The 27,165-nt window shown below is 31.1% G+C and overlaps 1 protein-coding gene and 1 long non-coding RNA gene across 2 annotated transcripts; both read right to left on the bottom strand.

Moving 5' to 3' along the window:
- Positions 1–1,625: 1,625 nt before the first annotated feature.
- LOC143085008 (heavy metal-binding protein HIP-like) lies at positions 1,626–11,953 on the bottom strand. The gene is made up of 3 exons (XM_076261132.1): positions 11,550–11,953; positions 5,117–5,227; positions 1,626–2,249 (listed from the first exon to the last, which is right to left on the bottom strand). Exons 1-3 carry the CDS (start codon positions 11,830–11,832, stop codon positions 1,840–1,842), a joined length of 804 nt encoding a protein of 267 aa, XP_076117247.1. The 5' UTR covers positions 11,833–11,953; the 3' UTR covers positions 1,626–1,839.
- Positions 11,954–24,166: 12,213 nt separating this feature from the next.
- On the bottom strand, positions 24,167–26,188 carry LOC143085011 (uncharacterized). The gene is made up of 2 exons (XR_012981223.1): positions 25,801–26,188; positions 24,167–24,258 (listed from the first exon to the last, which is right to left on the bottom strand). It is a non-coding gene; the product is annotated as an uncharacterized LOC143085011 (long non-coding RNA).
- Between the last annotated feature and the right edge of the window lie 977 nt (positions 26,189–27,165).

Raw genomic sequence — 27,165 nt, forward strand, 5'->3', positions numbered from 1 at the left:
TTTATACCATGGATACATTAACATCAATTAGTTTTTTTGACATCTAAGATGTATATATATATAATAATTGCAAATATTTCGCCTCGACAAATGTCCTTCTTCGGTGCAAATGGTTTAACAATACTGATATATAATGTATAAGGTGTAAACATAGATCAGTAATAATACAGGTAAGTTTTTGGTCGATTGATTTTAATCCAATATCCTGAATATAATATAAACACTAGACAGTCTAGTGTTTATATTATATTCAGGATTTTGGCAATACTGGCAAACAATTTTACCATGGTGTTGTCTCTTTTTCCTAAAAGTATATAAAAAATTGTAACTTCTTTTAAAATAGAGAAGAAAGTATAAAGGATATCCATCCATGACACAAAATCAGTTTATGCAGAGGAAAAACACAAAAAGAAATAAAAAAGCGCTTTTAGTGCTTACGATAGTTTTAGTTGTGGTTTTGTAGAGTAGTATACAAAACTATCTGACCCGTTGAAGAGTGCCGATCTTTAACTAAATAATCTATGGTATGAATATCTAACCAGTGAAACAGTATGTTAAACACGGCTTATCTTTAACTTGACTGCCATATCAAAAACTAAATAGCTAGTTTAACAGTGTGAAATAGTACAACATAATTATGTTAAAGAGGGCTGATCTTTAACTAGACTGCTTTATTAAGAGCAGTATGATTTTTTTTTATCTGACAAGTAAGTTAAACAGTGTGTTATAGTAAAACATATCTTAAACAGGGTTGATCTTTAACCGGACCGCTATAAAGATATAGTATAGTAAAAGTTGAACTCTTACAGCTGCCAATACACAATAAATATATTCAACCATACTTAAACAATTAACTGTTTATCTGTTGTTTTTTTTCTGTTGTTTTATTTTATTAACGCATTGTACAACCTACCGAAGAGACAATATTGGTAAATGATTGTGAAACATTTAAATTCAAGGGAATAGGTTTTCGAAATTTTTCGTTTGAAACAGTATGTGACGTTTTATGTTTTCATGGTATCGCACCTTTTATAACACAACATATAAAAGGCAACTTTAAAGAAAGAGTGTTATATTCGATTCTTAGTATAATGTATGCATGTATAAAATCGAAATACTGAATGAAAATGCTTATTACTATTAGATTGGTAGTAAAAGAGACGTAAGATACCAGAGGGACAGTCAAACTCATAGATCAAAAATAAACTGACAACGCTACACTAAAGAAAGAAAAAGACAAACAGACAAAAAATAGAACACAGCAAACAACATAGAAAACTAAAGAATAGGCAGCAGAACTCCAACAAAAACTAGGGCACGGTGATCTCAGTTGCTAAATGGCAATACAGTAGTATTACTTTTGTCGTTTTTCAATTCTAAACTTTTCCTTGCCTAAACACTGCCGTATCAATTAGTTACTCAATATAATTTATAAATCACAACCGTGTCAAAATCAAGTGCAATGATTATTCATGAAAAGGAAACGATTTTAAACAACGATAAAATATGATTCATTCTACTGCAAAAATGTTATGATAATTTTTTTCGTTCAATTGTAATCTGATTAATGTTATATACCCTATCACGGTTTATTGATTTATAATGAAAGCAGGATAAACACTTCCTTTTGGATTGATTACATTTAATGTGTAAGTAAAATTATGATTAAGGTACATGTATTAATTATAGAGTAATAAGATATGTATTCGTTATGTATAAAAGATAACAAAATACGTTTCCCTCTGATTGCACCGACCCACACATTTGTATAACACATCATCTTTTTATATTTTATACTTATTATCTGTTGTCAACTTATTAATTTCCCGTCGAAACTGCTCATAACTTGAATCCTGAGAACATAGAACATGGTGATCCATTCCAGGAATTTCGCAACTGTTTCCCGTCGCTGCTTGATACTGCAAGCCAAGCCTTCTGTCCATTTCTCATCCTAACAATAACATTACTGGTACCTGTCATGCCATCGCTGACGGAGTCACTATCAACAGCATTTTCTGCAATTTTCCTGTCGTTTGCCACTAAAACGCTAACGAAATCTTTACGAGCATTGGAAACTGTGGTCCAGGAGAAGTGGTATAATCCATCCTCAGGACAGGTAAATTCACCTGTTGTTCCGTCATAGGCGTCACCTTCATTTAACGAAACAGTGTCAAACATTACGACTGTATTGGCAGGAAGATTATCGTGTGAAGATGATAGAGTTGCAAAAAACGCATACTTCTTCGAAACTGAAATGAGTAAAACAAAATATGTGGACTGTTCTTTAACAGAGATACGATACATAGCTTATTTTTATTTGAAACTACTTTCTGTATAATTACCACTTCTATGTGTGCGATTGACAGAGACATTTAATGGTAATATAATCTATTAAATTAAAATACGATTCTCTTAAGTTTTTTTTAAACTTTTATTTTAAACAGAGACATATTCGTGATCTATTTTTTCTCGTTTTCAGATTTGATCTGTTATGGTTTAAAAGAAGGTACACAAAATGATTATTTTAATGAAATCTTAATTAGTTTTGAGTCTAAATGTGTAAATGTGCCATCTGTAATGCGTTTTAATTGTAGGTACGGGTAAAATGTATCTGCAAGCTGAACACAAATTTCATAATTATTTTTAATGCAAGATACAAAAGTACATTGTTTCTTCTTTAATTTTCCTCATGACTTTCATTATGTTCAACGTAACATTTCACGTATTAGTAAAATTCGAAATACATACATGTAGTTGATATAAATTATGTGAAACATTTGAAATGGCAATATGCGAAATTGATTTTCATGGAAAGTCAAAATTATCAATCGTTTCACCAAGGTAAATCACTTGTTTCACATCATGGCCGTGTTCACACCAAACGCCATGTACAGTTAACATGTTTACCATACAATACAATACAAATGGAGTATGCCCGTCAGCGGAAAAACTATTATGCGTGTCTTTATGACGTCATTCACCAGATAGAGGGCTAGGGGATCTCCTTTATCCCTACACTTTAAAAATTCATCAAGCGTCGTAGTGATCGTCACTGCAGGATTAACAAGAAATAATATTTGTTCTGTAGGTACTTAATCACAATTCCCTAGTGACAGCAGTGCTGAAAGACAATTATGACAATTCAAGTTGCCGAATAGTTCGTGCAATACAGCTTTATAGTTTTCCAACCACTCGGTTAGCATTGGAACATAAGTGACGACGCCACTAAACATGCTAAACGCACACATTACGTTAACTGAAACCAAACTTTTTGACGGAAATGCATTGAACTCGAAAGATGTCTATTAGTTTAATGAAATGTACACTGGTTTCACATTAAATGAGTACGCATCTATACACCTTGTTTAATTATCTGTATATTAGATTTGTTCACACTTGTAAACTATATATCATTTAAACTTCATCACGTAGAACTGACTGCAAGTTTTTCGAACAACTTTTCTAGCAGTTAGTGAACGACCATTTTATATAAAAAAAGGGGGGATTTGAATTTTCCTTGAAAAATATTCTGATTCCCAACTTAATAAAAAAAAATTCTGAATCTAGAGTTTCACCAAACATTATAGTGTTAAATATTGGGGGAAAAAAATATTTGATTGCTAGCATCGAAAAAATCTGATAAGCGGTCGCGTGGAAAAAATTAGAACTCAGAAACAAAACCACATACCCTCCTTTTGAAGATTTGCAGTAGTTTAAAGATGTCTTTATTACGCATAAAAAACGTAGACTGCAGCAGTGTGCTTACAGACGAAGAAAAAGGATTGAGATGTTAAGGATCACTACATTGCTATCTTGTCTGTTTGTTTCAAATGGTATTTCTACTCCAAGAAGTGTTTGGCAAAGGGAGTGGGTAATGTATTTTTTTATTATTTCTAAGTGTATTTTAACGAATCTGAGATACTAAACATTTACGTGTGAAGCGTTGTTTGAGTAAAGACCAGTGGCAAATATTTCGGTGTATGTCCAGTCGATACGGGAAGACCTTTTCAAATATTTTATGTGTCAGGCAATGATGATGATGCTTTGAGTCTTGATAAGGGGTTACACAAGCTACGCAAAGTTGTTTTTTATAACAAATAAATATATCAGGTTTAGACAAATATTTCTGTTTTTTTTTCAAAACTCGTTTCTACCTTAAATATACTTGGTAAATGCTTAGTTTTGTGTACACTTAACCTACACAAGGCCTACATTGACTGTTGACTACATGTTGACAAAACATGATTTACACTACATGTAAACATTGAGTTTTATCAGTGGGAACGTAATTGTGTTTACGTGTGAGTTAAAGTTTTGTTATGTTGTTCTCATTTTAAATATGTGTGTCACACGTCTGTTAATTTGACAGAACATTTTAACCTCTTATAATCAACATTAAACTCATATTAATTATTTACTAAGCTTTGAGGAATGAAAGTAATAGAGATTGTTTAATCATTAGATATTTTACACGAATGTCGAATATGCTGCTAACTATTAATGCGTTAATTCACAAAATGTGAAGTATTTCCGAAATTTTAATTCTGAGACTTGAAACAGGAACAAAGTAAGAAATATATTGAAAACACTTGAATCAATGTTGGTATATGTACGTAACAACGTCCATACTTACAGTTGAACTTATTATTTTGATTTTATTGATCATTTTATTAAAAGTATAACCAATCAAGTTTTACACCTACTTAATAAAAAAGCGACCTTCTGTTTTTCATATAAACGTTGTAAAAGTTTTATTGAGCTATATTGAATTCATAATGTGAATTGATAGAATGATCAGAGTGTATAATGCACATAGATCAAGGTAAGCGATACATCCTTTTATGTGTCTAAAGTTTTTGTTCTTTGTGTTTACAGAAATAACTTATAAAATCTCTATTGAACTTATACATCATTGTATTTGTTGTTGCTACTTTGGGTTTGGTCTTGCGGATATGAACAGTTATTTGAATGTTTTATCAATTGGTGACTAAACTGTAGCTGCTTATTGTATGCTTCTTTCAGTTCAATATGTAGAACTGATTGAAAAAATGTATTCACAACAACAATTATTCTTTTATTCAGTGACGATATATGATGACACTTCTCTTTAATTTACCTTTTTTCATTTCATTGAGTTCTTTTTCATTATCCTGTTTTAATTTTGTCATTTTGGATTCAAAGTCTGATAGAAATCTGGACATGTTTTTGTCTATAACACTTGCTGCTTCTGAAATAAACAAAACATTAAAAAAATACATGCATTTGGTCAGTTACTCTAGCATCAGGTACAGCTTATTTCAATAAGTACTTGATACAAACAGAGAAATCTTGTTCAGCACTACTGAACTGAATTATTTCATGGGAACTTCATCTGGCATTTTCCTATCATTTTTATATAAAAAAAATCCCTCGAAGCATATAGTCATCACTAGATTTTAAACAAGACGATGTGTTTGAGTTTCTAATATTCCCACTAAAAAGTTTCTCTGAGGAAGACCGGCATGCCTCCGAAAGCTCAGTATTACTTTAAAGTAATTTTACATATATGTAAGTAATGTGCTGAATGTTGGAGGTCATTCCTACCTATGATTGACCATAAGATAAGGTAAAATTGCTATAGGAACATCTAAATTTTAAAAAGGAACTATTTTTCATGAACTGTAATATAATGCAATAAGATACATATCAGATTGCTAACGCCCCCATGGGTGTAATTAAGAGTGAAAGTTAGATAATTATAACATGAAGTCAACTTGATATGTTTAATTTCAATACAGTTATAAAAGGGTCTTTGGGGATATCGAATTTTCGTAATCTATTAAAGTATGTACTCTTTCAAAGATAGCATTAGGAAGAATATATTTTAAAAACCAAACCGGCAAAGTTTGTCTTCGTTAAAATCTTCAGAAATGCACTGCTTTTGAAAAATTGTCTTCCTATACTTTGTGACAGCTTTGTCGTTTGTTTTTACCTTAAACATGACACCACTCGTTTGAAATTATGCAATTACACATAAAAGTGAAGCGAAATCAGTGATTGAAGAAAAGTAAACTAACGTGAAATGGAAGAGAGAATTAAGCGATAGTAAAATTAAAAGTCAAATAAGTTCACAACTAGTATCACAAATTTGTAACAAATGGGAACGCGTTAAAATATGAACAAAGCAAACAAATAAATATTGATTTATCATCTTATTATTATGCTCGTGCTCCATTATTGTGTGTTAACTGTTTACCACGGTCCCGATTGAATAACTTTAAAATCTGTAAATTGATAAGCTACCAAAACTTTCGATAAAAAAATCATCGAATGAAATATTGTTGGTCTATCGTACGTTATTGATTCGCAATTAATGTTTTAAAAATGCGTATAAAGTACTAAAGGGGGAGAGTGGTTGCTTTCAAACGAGTTTAACCCCGTCACATTCTGTATGTGCCTGTCCCAAGTCAGGAGCCTGTAATTCGTTGGTTACTTTTTTGTTTTGTTTTGTTCATTATTTTGTAAGAAAACGAACTAGGACGTTAGTGGTCTTGTTTGAATTGTGTTACATTTGTCATTTTGGGGCCTTTTATAGCTGACTATGCTCATTGTTAAATGACGTACATTTATCAAGTAGTTGTTAATTTCTGTGTTATTTTGTCTCATTGGCAATCATACCACATCTTCTATTTTTTATATTAGTATTACATTTTATTCAATAATTAAAACAATGTACCATAAACTTATTTCAAGGGACCAGTGGCATATTCGCAAGCAATTCCGTTGTTGCTAACTTGCATAGAACCTTTAAATACTCCGTCACATACTGTTGTTAAGTTTACTGACTTTGCTTCAGACATCTGTTTTTGTCTCCAGTAAAATACATATACTATGCATGCATATTTGTACATATCTACAATTTCTGATGTATTTATTATTTCTTTTATACATTTTAGAATACTACAATGAGTGTAAGTATATGTGTGTCGAATTGTTCTTACATGTGCTTCTATGTGCTTTTAGTTTTATGAGCTGGCATTTGTTAATAATAATGCAAATGAACAATAGATACAATCCTAAAACTATCTACTTACATGTAACTCTCATTTAAATAATAAAAAAAAAACCAGAATATCTCTCTCATATTACTTTTAAATAAATAATCAAATATAAATGAATCAATGAAAAATAATAAGAAAGAAAAAAATAGAAAAGGGAATCAGTTCTCTTTTTCAGACAACTTTCTAAATATGCATTTATATATTTGTTTTTTTGTTAATGGCTTAATTGATAAATTTCTTCAGAGAGAATAGTTATAGTTTAGGGTTGAACCCAAGTTGTAATTATTGGCTACAGTCATTTTATTAAGTCTTTCCACTTTTCTGTGGAAAGACTTATTGTATTTCTTCTGATTATCATTATTATTTTTTTTTTTTTTTTTCCGCCAACTTCTGAAATTTTTGTTTCGCAATATGTCGCATAGATATTTTTCATATTGTATCATATAGTTTATGCGCTTTCAAATTTCACCATATAAAGGCATTTGACCTTATACAAAAGGTAAAGTGACAAATGACCTTGAAAAATGACTACCGAAAGTGACCTTGAGAAAACCGGAAGTAGTCTTTTTTGCAATTTTTTTATATAAAAGTACTCAGAATCCATATATTTGTCGTATAGATACATAAACTGATAACCGAAGACTAAAAATGACTTCCAACAAACCGGAAGTGGCCAATTATCTCCCATTCTACATACAAAAGTAAATAGAAGCTATATATTTTTGGAATCAGTGTGAAAGAAGCTATCATATGAGACCGGAAGTGGCATTTATTTCACCGGAAGTAGCATATTATCTCCCTTATTTCACTCAAAATTATAATTATACCATTATTTATCGCATCAGTATGAAAAAACTATCGTATAAAATTTTTTTTGATGTGGAAAGACTTTCAATTGTTGAACAATTGCTTTTTAATTTTATTTGCTTTAGACTTGGAAACTGTTGAAACATTTTTATAATTGCTTGTGTTCATTTATATGAAATTGAAAGTGCATGCTACTTTATGCTAAATTGATTTTTTGTGTTGCTTTGTTCAGTTGGTTGGTTATTTTTTTGTTTGTTATTGTAGTACATTTTGTACATGTAGTTTGCATCCGCCTTAAAATTAACCAACATATATAAGGAAAACATTTTAAAGTTTCAAAATATGTGTCCATTTTATGATTATGAGACCAATGTCTTTCTTTGGACAATAGGAAAAAAAATGAAATCAAAACAGGACTTTGAAAATGACCATAATATACTGACTAAAACCTTGACAAAAACATATGGTTTGCAATCTTACAATCAAGGGGTGATAATATTTTGGATTGTCTCTCTTTGATTGTTGAAATTCAGTTTTATTGGGTATACATTTGTTAGGTATTTTCCCCATTAACCCCTTTCATTGGAAACAGGTAATCCAACATTTGTTTTTATTTATAAAAATCTGAAAACATGTCATAATATGACAATCATGATTGTTAGTACTCTTGCTTTTTTTTTAAATTTATTTCAATTCTTATGATGCTTGCACAATGTTTTATAAAGATTTATTTATGCATGAAGGTAGATTTATATATTAACTTTTGAATTAACAATTGAAGGTAAAAATATAACACTTGTTAATTTATATTGACCAAATAATGACTCACCATCCTTTTATAATAAAGCAAATGAAATAATAGAAAAACTGTAACTACCAACAAGTTATTCTGACAGGAGATTTTAACTTAGTTCAAAATCAGGCATTAGATACATACAACTACCTAAATATAAATAATCCACGAGCAAGAGATAAAAATCTTTGAACTTATTGAAACTTATGACATAATTGATCCCTTTCGAGAATACTACCCAGACAAGGAACGATTTACATGGAGAAAAGTTAATCCTCTTAAGCAAGCTAGGCTTTATTTTTTTAGCTCACCTGGCTGAAGGGCCAAGTGAGCTTTTCTCATCACTTGGCGTCCGTCGTCCGTCGTCGTTAACTTTTACAAAAATCTTCTCCTCTGAAACCACTGGGCCAAATTTAACCAAACTTGGCCACAATCATCATTGGGGTGTCTAGTTTTAAACATGTGTCCAGTGACCCGGCCAACCAACCATGATGGCCGCCATTGCTAAAAATAGAACATAGGGGTAAAATGCATTTTTTGACATATAACTCAACCAAAGCATTTAGAGCAAATCTGACATGGGGTAAAATTATTTATCGGGTTGAGATCTATCTGCCCTGAAATTTTCAGATGAATCGGACAACCCGTTGTTAGGTTGCTGCCCCTGAATTGGTAATTTTATGGAAATTTTGCTGTTTTTGGTTATTATCTTGAATATAATTATAGATAGAGATAAACTGTAAACAGCAATAATGTTCAGCAAAGTAAGATTTACAAATAAGTGAACATGATCAAAATGGTCAGTTGACCCCTTTAGGAGTTATTATAGTCAATTTTTAACCATTTTTTGTAAATCTTATAATAATTGTGCACGATTTAATGCAAAACATGTCTTATCGACGCTGAGTTTCACTCATATATGTGTCATTTAATATGACACAAATTGAATAGTTTATTTCATTGTATAACAACATTGTGTATCTAAATTCCCAATATAAGATAGTTGGTAAGATGAAATTGTTACTCATTTTACCACTTCCTATATACGATATACATGTTTATGGGGTCAGTAAGTTCCATATGAGGCTCGAGTTTCGCTCTTTCATGACACATATGGAATCAACTGAACCCATTATATTGTATCACTGTGTAACTAATGATATCAATCATCATATTAACTGTTGGACAGATTCTTATATTTGTTTGTGTTACACTCAACTGAATTATGTTAAGGATGCTCGACGGTACCAAAATTTCAGATTTTTTTTTTCATTACAAATTTTATTTATTACTTTATAAGTTTTTACTTTATCATATGGTACAAAAAATAATCCAAAATAATATAATTTGTTTTGGCCCCAGATTACTTTAATATGTATATATCATTGAAAAAGCTCCAAATTATCTCAATTTGGTGCAAAAATGCCATTTTATGGCATTACAATTGAAATATATTGTTTTACTCATCGGTGGCTATATTTTTGTTTCAAGTAAGCTGTACTTAAACTAAAGTATTGAACAATTTTAGCAATTTTTGTAATTTAGTTTTTTTTTATACCTCTATTCATCCTATTAGTTCAACAGAAAAAAGTACGTTCACACTAATGTTTGCTTCTTTCGGAGGCAGATGGTGAGCTTAAATTAGCGTTTTTTTCTATTAAGTATATTGAATCCTCGGAGTTCAGTATCTTTGTGATTATTTTTACACATGTATATTAGACATATTGATGGAGATTTATTGCACTAATGCAATATTATATAATAATTAGCTAGCTATTTAGATTTATTGCACTCGTGCAATATTATTTAATAATTAGCTAGCTATAAAACCAGGTTTTCTACATATGATAATGTTGGAACTGATTCAGGAATATGACAGATGTTATACATTCGTTATGTGTATGTTTGAGCTTTTGATTTTGCCATTTTTTTAGGGATTTGTTATTATTATTATATGATAATTATTGCATATACCCCACAGAAAGTAACCAAAGGTTAGCGTGCAATAAATTCCAATAGTGCAATAAATCTTCAAAATTCATGACGTCATCAACGATAAAAACTTAATTTAAACCAATTTGTACTTTCAAATATTATATTGCTATACAATAAAAGGGTTATGGCATGCATATTTGGGAATATTGTCCCTCGTAGAATGTATATTGCACTCCCAAGCTCATGCAATATGAAATTCTACTCGGGACAATATTCCCCAATATTCATTCAATAACCCTATATTATTATGGCACCCTCAACGGAGTTGGGGTGACATATTGTTATTCTACGTTTCTTTTTTTATTATTATTTTTCTTCCACTATTTTTGTCCAGAGCAGTTCTTGGAATAGAATGGACCAAAGTTGATGGAACTATGGTATAATGTTGACCACCATGTGAAGTTGTCCCTCTGACTTTGGAAAGGTCAAGATGGCTGCCGTTGCCATAGAAACGGGAAAAATGTGAAAATTTTCAAAATTTTCAAAATGCTCCAATCTTTCTAAAACTTTACAAAAATGGTAAATGGCATGTGCTGATGTGCTCTTTGACTTTGGAATTTCAAAAATGGCTGCCGTTGTCCTGGCAATTGGGGAAGGGTGCCATCCGTTATTGCTGGCAATTACAAATCTAGTTATCATTATTATTATTATTATTATTAGTAGTAGTAGTAGTAGTAGTAGTAGTAGTAGTAGTAGTAGTAGTAGTAGTAGTAGTAGCAGTAGTAGTAGTAGTAGTAGTAGTAGTAGTAGTAGTAGTAGTAGTAGTAGTAGTAGTAGTAGTATGAGCTGAAAAACTAGTAGATATAAACATTGTCGTAATAAATCGATATATAAAGATTAATTTATCAAAAGTTCTCACCACGAAAAATCTTGGAACCAGCAAAAATATAGTAAATTGATAAAAAAAACTTTACCTTGCTGGACCTGCTGCATTCTTGAATTGATCATATTATCAACACTATTTTTTATGCCAATTTCTACACCTGATCTTATTTCCTGATCTATATAAACCTTTAACAACTGGTTCATTTCCGATACATCAAAATCGGCTTTGAGATTGCCTTTCATTTGATCTAAAAGTGGCATTGATACTGTCTTCCGACATCCCAAACCGCTACATGGGCTGTTTTCATCTAATTGCAGAGTTAAAACAACGTTCAGTAGAGTTAATAAACCTGCACAAGGTCCGAGAAACATTTTGTTTGTATTTCTTTTTCTTAACTCAACACGCTTATGTAATTTTTCACACTTTCAACTTCTTCTTATTCAAATGTATTTTAAAACGGATTGCACGGCTGAATTGTTCAGTGTTCATAAGAACGTAATGCATGTATTTTATAGTTTAATAAAACTGTCAATCCTGACATCGTTATCCATCTAAAACGTTTAACTATTGGACAGAAAAAAAACACGTGATATGACGCATGAAAAATGAGCGTTTTAAATGTCGGAAAAGTACAACGCAATACCTGCACGTTTGAAATCTTATCATTTAACATTAACTTACCGCCACCAGTTTTTTTTTTTATATATGTGTTAATGTTTACAAAGAACACCAGCTAATCAAGTTTTCGGTAACTAAGAATTTTGTAACGTGTTTGTCTTATAAACTATCTGTTCGTCTCTCTGTTTTACAGAATCTGAAATACTCCAATATCAATCTTTTAATTAACTCAAAATATATCAAAAACTTGAAGGCTTAAGTAAACACTACGAGACCAGCCATTGAACTTTGAAACTTTTAAAACAAGGAAGCAACAATATTTACACAATTAACTTTGTATCAAAAAGAAGTCTAAAACTATAACCTCAGTTTATCTTTAATCCTTTCACTGACTTTGAGGCACTAATTGATTTGCAAAATGATTTTAATCTTTCTATAGGTTCCTCCGACACCTAGTTCTGAGACCCCTAGTTCCTGCGACCTCTAGTTCATGAGACAACTAGTTATTAAAGACCTATTGTCCGCAACACGCTGTTCCTGAGACAACTAGTTCTTAAACACCTAGTCTCCGAAGCACCCAGTTCGTTCCTGAGACAACTAGTTTTTAAACACCTATTCTCCAAAGCATCTAGTTCCTAAGACATCCAGTTTTGAAACATTAAGTCTCAAAAGCACAGAGATCACCAGACTATTACAAGCTACTTGCTCGAGGAACTGCGACCATTCACGAGGGAAATTATAGTTTCAGAACAACCCGGTAGGTGGCAATTATCTTAAACATTTCTAAACGCTTGCTTTAAACCACAAGCTTTCAAATTGAACTTATTGGTTTAAAAAATTGTCAGTTGTACTTTCTTTATGTGCTGGTAATCTCTTTCCGATGCTTGACCATCAACAGCCTAATAACAAATGAACAATTCGCATAATGAATCAGTGTCTTTATATTCCAAGAGCGCAAGTTCAAACGAGTAATTTATTACGGATTACAATTAAACCCTTACTTACTAAAATTGTCTTATGCTAAAACAACGTTTAAGACTTCAGTGGTGCAATTCTGTCACATATGTACAAACTAACTATTTAAAATCGGTTATCGTACTTCGATCGTTTCAATTTCCGTACATTTGTCTTACAATAACTTAGCAAAATGTGAGATGAAATTTAATATGTCTTTTCACATATTTTGTTAAAAACTTAGAATTCGTATGCAGACTTTCTTCGGTTGAAATATTTTTTATTTGAAACTTTGCAGGGAGCAATGCATTGAACGTCTAAGTTACCGTACCATTTGAACCAACATTTTAATCATTAAAGTATTTCTTCAAATCATGATTTAAGAGGTAGATTTGAAAAAAATAAGAAGAGGAAACAAATTCAAACCCAATAGTACAAAAAGTCGTGATAAATACCGAAAAAAGGACAAATGGTGACCCTTATTTTAGTAAGTTGTTCTTTGATGAATAGTTGTTACATAGCAAACATCTCCTATTCTCTAATTCATAAGGACATATATTATGTCAAAGGCGTGTGTTTCATTATTTCAGCATTAATTGGTGTGAATTTTATTTGATACCACAGGTTCTTTTGTGTAATGTTCAAGTAAAATCTAAGCGAAGATCATGTGAACAACAACAAGCTGTCAATTCCTACAATCGTCAACATATTAGTCCTTCCATTTTTATGTCCGCACACAGCGCGGACGTTCATCATCCAATGCGACCATTTACATTTACACTGCTACTGGAGAACAAGTAACAAGCGTATAGTACGCATAACTAATGATGTAGAGGATATGCTTTGTACCGTTGTTTGTTTTATTTACAAATTGTACAAAAACGTTTTGTAAACAGATATTCAAACATATTTTATTCACAAATATATGCATAACGTATCTACACTTTCTATGCTTTACAAGTTCGAGGTATAAAAGCATCATATATTCTAGTAGACTACTTTTTAGAACGCAAAAATAAGTACTGAGTGTTTACAGAGTTAGGTGCAAAATGCTTTTTTTTATTCAAGTATAGTCAATTGATCATCAGTTACTCAAGTACTTTTGGACATGTATAATCAACACCATCTGTAAGTCAGATATAAACAATAACATTGGGAAGAGTCACTTGTCACACTTTGTGGAATAAATGAAAAATATTGGGAAGGGTGGAAAGTTTAAACTATCAAAATATGAGCTAGTTCCAGCAAGTGTGGTTTAAAATAAGATTGGTATAGATGCCATTAAGATACAGATGGATGTAAATTGAGTCTAATGCGTACAGCTATTTGAACGTTAATTGTTTAGGGAACAACCGTTAAACCACAAAAGGGGGTTTGGTGGGGTTATAGTTATTTTTTCAAAAAAAATATTCCGATCCCAAATTTATTCTGGTCAAGCAGATAACTAAAAACAAGATTCTGAATGCAGATTTCCCCAATACATTTCAGTGGGTTATTTTGAAAAATTATAATTTTATTGATAGCGTCGAAAACTAAATAAATTTGTTCGCGCTTAGATAAACATAAAAAATACCCTCTTTGAAGTTAAATGGTTGCTCCAGAAAAAAATCATATATATTTTAGTTCCCGTTTTTTTTCTTTCATCCTAATATTTAAATTATTCTAACAGCAGCCAAAAATATATCAGATCATAAATGTTTCCTTATTTGAATGACTGTGGTAGCCCTAAGAAGGATTTTGTTCAAACCAATTTGATAGAGCATATAAACGTATGTGCTATAGTCTACAGTACAATATTTTATTTAAATCACATTGTAAAAGAAGCATACAAATCAGAAGATGCGTCGCATTTCAACTTACCAAGTTTTACTCCTGTCCATCAGAAGCTATTCTATTTTGTTATTTTGTTGTTTGTTTGTCTGAATAATATCTCAATGTTAATGTGTAAAATTTAAACTTCAACCCCTTTTTCTCATCTTGTATGTTATTGTACTTGAGCAAAATCGCATCGTAAAATCTGAGTTTTTATAATGAAAATTATTATGAAGTAGGACAATTTCTGTTCATTGTCTTCCCATTGATCAAGTTTAAAAGGAGATCTCTCACATATAGGTTCAAATCTGTACTCGGTGGTTGTTTTAAGATATATCTTTAAGTTTATATCCATTAGGGAAGTTGAGTATGAAAGCAGATCTATGATAGATGATGATTTTATCAGTTAACTACTCTTTAAGATTATTGTTAGGAACTGTATGTTGACCTCTGTTTGTTTTTTGTTGTTTATGGGTTGGTTTTTTTTTGTTGTTTTTTAGTTTAGCATTTTATCGAAAGACGTTGTAGAAAGTTGTCAGTGCAACGATATACATACCCAAATCTATCCTTCTACAACAAACAAATCACTTGATAATTATGCAATTAAGATCCTGTTTATGTTCAAAATATATAGATTATAAGCAGATAATAATATGTTCACTTGATGATTTTTGAACACTCATCAAAGATACTATGCTAATTATTTGTTACACAGGATGCTCCTTTCGTTAACTTAAAACATGTGAAAAAGATAAACCTCATTTGTAATAATAAATATATTCTTGTCAGTATTCTGTACTCAATCATTAGTGGCTTCCTCGTCATATAAGCGTTATTTCGTTATTGTTGTAGTGTGAAGTCTTCCAGCTGTATCAATATTTAGGAAGAGATCAAGATATGAAGCAGTCCATTTAGTGTCAGTAGTATCCTTATTTTCCAGTTCACTGCGATATATGAGATGTAAGTACTTGGTCAGAATAATGGTTATTCAGTGATAGGATATCATCAACACCTACTGTTGATAGAGTTTGGCATAAAGGAATTATATTTAAACAATCTGGCTTAAATTATCAGCTCTAAGAATTTTACATGTAGGTGTTCTCAGGGATCAGTTTTGTGACCCTTTTTGTTTCTCATTATATAAATGATATAGAAAATGACGTTTCTAATGGTATTAGACTTTTTGCAGATGACACCTCTTTTTTTGTTAATGTAGATGATGATCATGCCATAACAGCTGTTTCTTTGATTGATGACTTGGACGTTATCTCATATTGAGCAAAATCATGGGCTGTTAAATTGCACTCTATGAAAACTAAATATATTGTATTTGCTAGAAGGGAAGGGAGCATCCACCTGTATTATTTGGGATAAATGGCGAAGAAGTTCAGAAAATAAATATTCACTGTCATCTTGGGATAGAATGCTCTTCGTCAAGTTAAACATTTATTAGATAGGACTTCCAGAACAAAGGTTAATTATGTTATTACACCAATATTAGAGTATGGTGATGTTGTTTTGAGATATTTCTCCCAGCACGAGTCTGAGCTTCATGAAAATATTCATAAAGAAGCTGCTAGAATTATTGCAGGATTACGACGTAATTCCTCGAGACAAAACATTTATATTAAATCAGGTTTAGAAACTCTCGAGAATAGACTTAATAAACATAAGCGTAGACTATTCTATAAAATATTAAATGAGATGACACCTGCACTTATATGAGTTAGTTCAGTCATATCTTTCAAGACAAACTTATATTTTGAGGAATGAAAATAACACTTTTCGCACGCCTCTTGCTGGAACTAGCCCTCATTTTAATAGTTGTATTCCTTCCACTATAAACTTTTGAATAGTGTCACTTTGAGTTTACAAAAAAAAAAAAAAAAAGAGTTTGGGTATATTTAGAAGTGGACAGGACATGTTTTATAGGACTGATGTATATTCAAACCTATCAACTATGGGATAAGGAAACTTAATATAAGTCATTGTCAACTTAGAAATAAAACTATCAACCTACAATCTAATTTGATTAATCAGTTCTTATCCGAAAACACTTTTTGAGCAAACTGACTGTAATCACTCTGTTGAGGATAACCAACATCTTTTTTATTAGCCCTAAGTACAACGATGTAAGACAGATCTTTCTTGATTCCATTTACTCCATTGCTGATAATGTTGACATAAATATTGAACTATTACTTTTTGGAAACAGATTGTTTTTATGTATTATAAACCTTGCTTTTTTCAAATCTGTTCAGATATTTATCAGTGACACTTAACGTTTTGTTTGAAAATTACCTTTTTTATTGTTTTATTTAGTTTTATTTATTTTCTCCTTCACTTCAACATTAATTTATTTATTCCACTAAGCAAGCTTAGTGTCTTTTTCAAGCCATTATATGATTAAACACACTTTTTCTAGAGGTTATTGATTTGTAAACCGGGGCGATTAACTCACAAACTGAATAAAAGTCCGAAGGACTTTTATGTTAAGTTTGTGAGTAAGAGACCAGCCTTACACATCAATAACCTCTAGAAAAAATGTGTTTAATCCTTATAATTCTTCAGCCAAACATACGCCATTATTAATTTACATTATTTGTTTGACGGCTACTATAATGACATGTCGTAACTAAGGAGTACGCCGCCATCTTGACTTTCTAAAAACAATAAATGTGCGATAAATGCAACAAAATCTAAAATGAAACACCACCTACCCTTCATTTTAATTAGATATTATCCGAATTTGAAGCGTACACGTAACGAAATAATCTTTCCCTTAAAAATTTTCCTTCGTGTGACGTCGTGTTTTGCTATGACGTAAATTCGTCAAATCCTTCATGAAATTTCGCGGAATTTGAATAAAATTTTATTTTTATACATTTTCGAAGCTTTAGGGCATTTATTTTATTTCTTTTTTTTTGTTATATATGCAGTAGAATAGAAACAACTGTTACGAAATTGTTTTATAATCTCAATTAGCTGAAAATCTCAGTATCCTTATTGCGCATGAATAGATTACGAAAGTAGTTTCGACAACATGGTTTATCGAAGTGTAAACCAAGAGAAAAATTCTAATTGACCAATCCTATTCAAGTATTTATAGATATGCAAATGATATAAGAATTATATATATATATATTCCTAATGACTTATAAAGGATATTGGCATGTTTCAAGGTACCTGTATAAATGATGAGTAATAGCCTATTTACCTAAATATACTTTAGATTTAGTAAGTAACACTGTTAACAATTATTTGTTGGTATGTGTGCACAAGTAGCATGCATGTTCAATTAAATTACATTATTTTAAATACAGTTGTAATAATTGAATAATACCTTGTAAATGTAATAAAGAGAGAGCTTTTATAGGATTACCTGTTGCTCAATCCTTTTCATATCTTACATTTGTCTTAATGAATAAAAATGTTTAAAATAAAATCAATACCTTATATCGTTACTACCATTCCTTTACGAATGTGATCTACCGAATTAGACTTGTTACCGGGTTTGCACTAACGTGAGCCACACGACTAGTGCGACATGTTGATCAAAATCTTATCAACCCTTCTGTAGCACCAGAGATCATTCTCATATTTTGGTTGGCTTCGTGTTGCTCAGTTTTTATATTTCTCTGCTGTGTTTTATATACTTTTTGTTGTCTCTTTGTCTTTTTTGGCATTTTAAGTTTTTTTCGTCTCATAAGTTTGAATCTCCCTCTGGTATCTTTTGCCCCTTTTTCAGAAACTTTATCCAACATGTTGTATATAAAACATATAAGGTTAATCTGAGAGGAATATCGGGCAACTTTGTTCCCTGGAAAATTGTTGTCAATTGTACGAAGCCAAATTTGGCCATGTTTGCGAGGAATAATTGTTCTGCTGTATCACACTGGCAATTCTATATTTTTTAAAAATTATATCCTGTTCAAAAAGCTGGTTATTTTTCGAACGCCTGTCCCTCTGAATGTTATTTCTTCTGTCCCTCTTGCGTCTTCACTACTGCTTCCAAACTGATTGACAAACTTTGTGTGTGTGAAATTTTGCAGATTTTAATCACAATGTGAACCTTCTTTTTTATTTATTGATATGAATGAACTATGCGGTTTACTATGGAATGAAAAACACTATGGGGTTGTAAATGTGTTATAAGGTCCAGCTTTTGGATATAAAACTTTCACAATAAATATCTATATATATGATTAAATGAAGTATTTTATTTAATACTGGGAAATGCTGCAAATTGATAATGCTAAGACAATTATTAATTACAAAGAAAAAGTTGTATCGTGTGTCCCTATTACACTTTCTTCAAATATTTTCTTAAAAAACAAACCAAACACAAATTCGAAGTTTAAAGCTATCCAAGTACTGGCAACAAAGGATTTTTTTCATAGGTGAAACGTATAGGTTAGGGTCTGGCATTTCAGTACCAAGGCAACGTTATAATTTAGTGATAGTATTAAGCTATCAATGTTGTCCTTTTCAAACTAAACAACTGAAATTGTACACATATTCTTTATAACTTTAATTGCCAAAGGTTATTTAAACAGACTAACGGACGAACAATGTTGTTCTGTACATGGTAGAAGATAGACAACTCCATTGAAGAAAATACCCCAACAATGTTTCGACACACGAAAAGAAGCAAGTCTTGAAGCATAAAGTCAATGATAGACAGGTTTATATATAACAAGGCATGCTCCAAATCGTACAGATTCTTTATACATTGCGAAAAATTTCATCATTCACTTCCATTTAACCAATCCCTCATCACTCAAACTTTATTAAAGAAAGACAAATACATGACACTGAATATAATTATTAAATATGAAAAAATATGTAGGTATGTGTATTCTCTTCTTTGGTAATACTATGTCTAAATAAATCCAATTTAGTAACTTTCCGTATTGTTATAATCAACATATCATATTGTTTTTAAAAAAGGTTAGTCGTTGCTATCTATACTATTAAACAAGAAGACCTTATTTTGTGTGTCGCTTCTGTTCTTTCCACAATAAATTAATCATCATGCCTCTGTGTCCTATAGGTATAGTGCATAGTTGCATTTGTCATCCATTCATATGATTATTCATATTGAGTTATTGTGGGAGAAAAATGAGAAAAAGGCATCCGGATATTGTTTCCGTCATTGGACGAAATTGAAGTCAGGTTAGACTTCCGGTTTCCGTTTTTCTGTATATTTTGAACATACATGTACTACATGTACAAAAAGAGTGTATTTTCTATCTGCTATCATTTTCAAAGTCACCATACATAGAGGTCACAGAGTTTTATCTGCTATAATTTTCAAGTTTACCATACATAGAGGTCACAGAGTTTATCAAATAGAGAGAGTCTGTATAATATATCAATGACCGCCGTGGATCGATATAATTAGTGAACCGAGAATTGAAATTAAAAAGCAAATACACTTTATTTTAGTAATAAATGTTCATAAAGGTATTTATGTAAAGCATAAATGAATTTATGGTCCCTCAATACTGCCGGGATTGTTGCTACTGTCTTAGCAGGTTTCTTGTCTAGATCGATAGCCGATCAACCAATGACAAGTCTCCCTTTCGACAACACCTTCATATAGAGAGACAAAGAAACTAAATTTTAACACACGAAAAATTTTGATTCGTAGACTTTCTCTTGATTTGAGAATTGGTTTGTACACGCAAATATCAATTACAGTTAAAAGATTTATCGTTGAAGCTAACGCTATTTATAGATTTACATCTAAAGTTTGCTCGTTATTTACTAAATTTAATTAAGTTACTTGATTCAGTTGTGCTGACCTAGATCCACGGCGTGTTTTTGAAGCAGTGTGTTTTTTAAACTTTTTTACTGCTGAGAATGATTGTTAAAACGCTTATATTGGGTCATTCATTTATATCTGGATTTAAATATTTTATCTAAGTTAGTAAACATCGTTCCGTTAGCTTGAATATAGGTTTAGATAAATCGAGAGAGCACGTTTTATTGAGGGATTACCCAGGGGGTAATCTTGAAAAAATTAAAAGTGTGGTTTAGAGTATGTGAAGCTCTGTAAGCCTGAGATAAGTGTGTAACAAATAGGGTCAAATGACTTATGTAATTCTACAAATTCCGTGCAGGATGTGGCCAGAGGTATGATAGAAGTAGCCATGAAATTGCGCTTCTGTTTAGAGTGTTAGAAAAGTTATCATCTGTCAAATATAGGTTACAAGGAAGTAATTATTTACATAGGCGACAATGGTAGGCTTATTTGGTCCTGCCTTTTCACTATCAAAGATCCATTAAAAAAACTTTCGAATTCTAAATTATCAACACCTTTGGATGTAATTGCAATGATCAAACACATATGGCGCCGCAGCTTTTTTGATAGAAAAATGGCATTTTTTAAGGGTACTCAACGGTTCCAGAATTTTCGAAATAGTATGAATGAAGAACACCCCTTGCTTAATTTGCCACAGAAAAAGTTTCTTGTCTTAGAGAGTTTTCTCTAAATTTCTCGCTATTTCTACACCAATGGCCAACACCCATTTCTCACTATTTCAATTTTAATTTCTAATTACCAAGGCAGCAGAAAATAAATTTACTTCTACCTATTATCTTGGATGTAAAATCTAGGTGGCGCCAGTCATCTTTTTTACTTCCTTTTAACCTATACTGACACATATTGAAATAAAATCGGACAATCTTTACGTAAGTCGATTACTATATACTACTGCTGCTTAAGTTCAAATTTTGTGATTAAAGATATAATTGTTCACCATTTAAAATGACTTTCTTTACAGGTACCCCCCTTTACAGAAAACGTTACTTTTAACAGACTTGGGACCATTGACCAGCTTATTTTGACTGTGTGGTTCTGTTTAAAACGCGGTTTTTGATTAATGCAGTTCGATTTAGGTCTATCAAAGACTTTAGGCTGATGATTTGATAACTGTGTCTACATTATAAGTCTATATCGCGAATATATGGACATTGTTGCATAAGAGTCAAAATATTTTATGAAATAGACTATAAAAATGCTGAAACTAAGAATTCATCATTGCTGTTATGTGTTTTATATGAATTGTGTTCAGAATATTCAATTCGATGATACTAAGGAGAAACATGTAAAGCTTTTGAATTTTGACCTAATTTTTAATATTTTAGGGTCATTTTGGCACATTTTAGCCATTAAAAATACAAAAATGTCGCTTACATGAGCAAAAATAAGCCCCCCTTTTTCAGATATGCATAAATACATTCAGTGTTATCGAGGATGAGGAGAAATTATTAAAGACAGAGTCCTTGACAGAATTCTCGTTTTTACTGTAGATCAATGAACCCTACCCCTGAGGCAGAAGAACAAAAAAAAAACAGTAAAACTTTGATATAGACTATAGTTTCATGGCGATCAGCAATTTTCTTCTGATATAGTTTATCACTTAGTACCTTATCAATTTACCGATCCAATTTCTAAAATATCTCGAAAAATACAGTGATGAGCCGGAAATTGTCATTTTGCTTTAGGTTACAAGGAAGTAATTATTTACATAGGCGACAATGGTAGGCTTATTTGGTCCTACCTTTTCACTATCAAAGATCCATTAATAAAATTTCGAATTCTGAATTATCAACACCTTTGGGTGTAATTGCAATGGTCAAACACATATGGTGCCGCAGCTTTTTTGATAGAAAAATGGCATTTTATAAGGTTACTCAACGGTTCACGAATTTTCGAAATAGTATGAATGAAGAACACCCCTTGCTTAATTTGCCACAGAAAAAGTTTCTTGTCTTAGAGAGTTTTCTCTAAATTTCTCGCTATTTCTACACCAATGGCCAACACCCATTTCTCACTATTTAATTTAATTTCTAATTACCAAGGCAGCAGAAAATAAATTTACTTCTACCTATTATCTTGGATGTAAAATCTAGGTGGCGCCAGTCATCTTTATTTACTTCCTTCTAACCTATATCACCGTTTGTCCCCTCAAAAAGAATAAGATATAAGGTGGACATAGAGTGGTTTAATAAAAGGTGTGATGGATGGACTCATTCTTATCGCATTCTTGTTTTTGGTCAGAAAGAAGTAAACAGTTTGCATTTTGCAATGATGGGGTACATTTGAACATCAATACAGGTTACCCTAAATATTACAATAGTATTCGAGCTGCAGTTGTTTTAGCTCGTAAGAGTTAAATTTATTTAATTATTTGACAAGTGAATATATATTTAAAAACAAAAAATAAAAAAAATAAAAAAAAATAAATAAATGAATTAATCATTTGTAAATGATAATAATAATAAAAAAAAATAAATAAAAAAAATAAAAAGAATAAAAAAAATAAATAATAGAATAAAATAAATAAATACATAAATAAACCAACTAAGAATGAAAAACTGAACATTCCTGTACTTGTCTTGTATTTTTGTATATTGAATTGGATTCAGTCCTCATGGAAGCAAGGTTACCAGATGATTAAATTAGGAAAATTGAAGCTGCTTTGCAGGCTGTGAAAGTTCGACAAAGGGTTACATTCGTGAACTTCAGTCGTTGATTGGTCTGTTAAACTTTGCGTGCTGCGTTGTTGTTCCAGGGGGAGCCTTTTGAAGGCGATTGATAAATTTTACAAAGGGTATCTCTAGACCTCATCACTATATTAGGCTTACAAACGAAAGTCGTTTAGACCAATTAGCTTGGTATATGTTTATCGATTGCTTCAATGGAAAAGCTTTGATGCTCGACCATGTGTGGATGCCATCTGTTTAGTTTCACCTTTACACAGACGCAGCTGGAGCTATTGGATATGGTGCTATTTTTAAGTCGCATTGGTTTTACTTAAATTCAATTTGACTTAATTTAAACTGATACTGGTTTGATTCTGTAAGTTAAGATATTACTGAGTTGACATTAAAATGTCGAAATGTACTATGATATCAAACCGTAATGTATTTCGTGTCTTTGGTGTTCTTGCAATTATTTGTACTGTATTCCCGTCGTGTAATGATGTCATTTTAGCGGAATATTCAACATTGCTAAGAAGCGCGTAGAGTTGTCTAGCCACAAAACCAGGCTCAACCCACCATTTTTTAAATAAAAATTTATGTACAATGTCAGGAATATGACAGTTGTTGAATAATAGTTCGTTTCTATAAAAGTTGCATTGTTGCTTGTTTTTGTTATTCTGTTGATTTTCCTCTTAACGTTGATGTGTTTCCCTCGGTTTTAGTGTGTAACACGGATTTGTTTTCTTTAATCGATTTATGACTTTTGAACAGAAGTATACTACTGGTGCTTGTATTTGACAGATGTATATATACAACATAACCCATATAATCAGAGACGATATATATGATTTTAAACCATTAAACTCGTCATTCAGTGTCCTGTTTTAATTTTGTCATTTTGGAATCGACACTTGCTATTTCTGAAATAAATAAAAGCATTATGTAAACACAATTATGCATTTGATCAGTTATTCTAATCTCGGTTATCACTCAAACTAGTAATTGACACTAACAGAGAAATATTGTTGAGCACTCAACTGCAAGAAATCATTTAAAGGGAAGTTCTTCTAGCATTTCCTTCCAAATATTTGATTTTCCTTTCATTTTTATATATACATAAAAATACATTGTAGCATAATCATCATTATATCAAAAACACTTTCGGAGAACGATGTGTGTGAGTTTGTAATATGTACCAAATACAAAGTTCCGATGAATGCTATAGATTAATTTAAAGTGATCATATATATTATGAGTAATAAGTAATGTCTTGAATGTTGGATGTTATCAATGTGTTATGATTTACCATACTAAAAGGTCAAACTATTAATCATCTTCCAAATTTTAAAAATCAATACATGAATTTTGATAGCATACTGTAACAGTTTTCGTCCATAAACAAATTAAGTTGTCTAGCAGGTTTCCAGATTTTTTAGTGTTTCCTCCAAGAACTGGTGCCATAACGTTAACATAACAATTGCAAGTTTATTTACAAAGGACACAGTGTGTATATGTTATTGTTATTATTATTATTAAGTAACGACCTCAAGTAAATTTTCGTAATGTAATGAAGGCAATGTTCCTTTTTCAGAAAATATTGATGAATTACATTAGACCTCCTCCGCATTTTTAGAGTTTAAAGATCCTTTTTATTATCCTCTTAATGATCATTTGCCTTTTTAAATATATGCAAATAATATATAAATTTGAAAGTTTACTGTGTGTGTGTGTGTGTGTGTGTGTCGAGGAGCAGAGCTATTATGCAGCAGCAGATGTCACTCAAACTTTGTATGCAAAAATAAGGAAATATTTCAGTCTTAACTTTTCCTGTATATATTTCTTTATTCATAGTAATTTAAAATATTGTAAACTAGTGATATCCATTTATTAAAACATTTAAAAAATTAATAATTATAGAACCAACTATAAAAAATATATTCTTAAATAAATTTTGCACTTGTAGTCAGAGATTTTGTAAAAAAACTTAATTTTAATGATTTTATAAACTTTCGAACAATAATCAAATTGAAAATATCAAATCTCTTTTACTCATGTATATGGGAAATATATAAGAATATACATACTTTTAATAGAAGATCAAATGTTAACCGAGATATCTTCTGGTTTTCGGTTTAAAATGGATGTTTGCTTTTTCTCATATCATTATTATGATTATTATAATTTTTACAGTGTATGATTATTATCAAAATAATAATAATAATTTTTTGGAACATACGAAGGCTAATTATTTCCTTTCACAAATTATCAAAAGTATCACCTTATCTATTCAACATCACTTTTCGGCGACATTCATTTAATACAAGAATATATGAGAATATGAGCTGATAATCTACTTAATATAAATATATGCAATGTCGTAATAAACAGATTTATTCAAATAAGTAACACCACGAAAAAGTTTAGAAAAAGAAAAAAAAATAGAAAATTGATTAAACCTTTACCTTGTTTGACCTGCTGCAAGCCAATTTCCACTCCTGATCTTATTTCCTGATCTATATAAACCTTCAATAGCTTGTTCATTTCCGATACGTCAAATTCAGCTTTCAGATTACCTTCTACTTTATCTAAAAGTGGCATTGTTACTGTCTTATGACATCCCAAACCGCTACATGTGCTGTTTTCATCTAATCGCACAGTTTCAGTAGAACAAATAAAACTACACAAGGTCCTCGAAACATTTTATTTGTATTTTTTTCCCTGTGTAATTTTCAATAATATCTTTCTTTTCTTATTAACTTGTATTTAGAAACGGATTACACTGCTGAATTGTTCATAAGAACGATATGTATGTATTATATGGTTTGATATTATTATATGGTTAACCGGACATTGTCATCCCTGTAATACGTTTATTTATCTGACGGAAAAACAACACGTGATATGACGCATGATAAAGGGGCGTTATTAATGTCTGAAAAATGCAACGCAATACCTCTAGACGTTTGAAATTTCACCATTTAACGCTACCATATTTTGTTTTCAATTTTTGTTAACGTATGAAGAGAAAACCAGTTAATCAGGTTATCGGTAACTCAGAATGTACGAAATCAACCATTTAAAATCGGTTACTATACTCCAATTTTTGCGATTTCCGCACATTTGTTTTACTATAACTAAACAAGATATGAGTTCTTTTTTGTGTCTTTCTATGCAGGCATTCAGTTAATGACTTAAACGTTCTTGTATAAACTTGCTTCGGTTGAGATACTTGTGATTTAAAGTTTTGGAGTGAGCCATGCATTAAATAAACTCAGCATAGATACGTCTTAGTTACCGTACCATTTGAGCCCACATGTTACTTATTAAAGTAGTGCTTCAAATCATGTTTGTGAAGTGGTAGATTTAACAACAATGGTTGTTCAACGATTTTATATGATGTATAATGATTATCGTACAAATTCGATCGCACTTATGCAAGTATATATACAATATATTTTGTTCTGTTCTAGAAAGATAAATCATGTCCAGAAAGAACATTTTGCAAAAGGTACCATTTGAGAGAAGGTAACGTATCCTAGGCGCTAGGCGAATGAAATTCTTCTCAAGATTTTTAATATGATCCAAACGTGTGTGTTGAATGCTTATAGAATTAACATATCAATGGTTTACTCTATATCTGAGGAATAAAACGATGTGGTATGATTGCAAATAATATAACTAACCACAATAGACCAAAATAATGTATATGAGAAATTAGAATTCAAATATGACAATATGGTATTCAAAGTTCAGTATTGAGCATTCAAATATCTCTGCAGTTTAAATCAGACACTGTTTACGTTTAAAATTTAAAATTCAAATGCCGA

Source organism: Mytilus galloprovincialis, chromosome 8 (assembly GCF_965363235.1).
Source record: "Mytilus galloprovincialis chromosome 8, xbMytGall1.hap1.1, whole genome shotgun sequence".
Lineage (NCBI taxonomy): Eukaryota > Metazoa > Mollusca > Bivalvia > Mytilida > Mytilidae > Mytilus > Mytilus galloprovincialis.

Bases quoted from the DNA above. Each gene is read 5' to 3' on its own strand.
- LOC143085008 (XM_076261132.1), bottom strand. From the start codon at position 11,832: ATGTTTCTCGGACCTTGTGCAGGTTTATTAACTCTACTGAACGTTGTT. The intron at 5,228-11,549 runs GTAAAGTTTTTT...TGTTTATTTCAG, and splicing joins AATGCAGCAGGTCCAGCAAG to AAGCAGCAAGTGTTATAGAC. The intron at 2,250-5,116 runs GTAAATTAAAGA...TACTCATTTCAG, and splicing joins ACTCAATGAAATGAAAAAAG to TTTCGAAGAAGTATGCGTTT.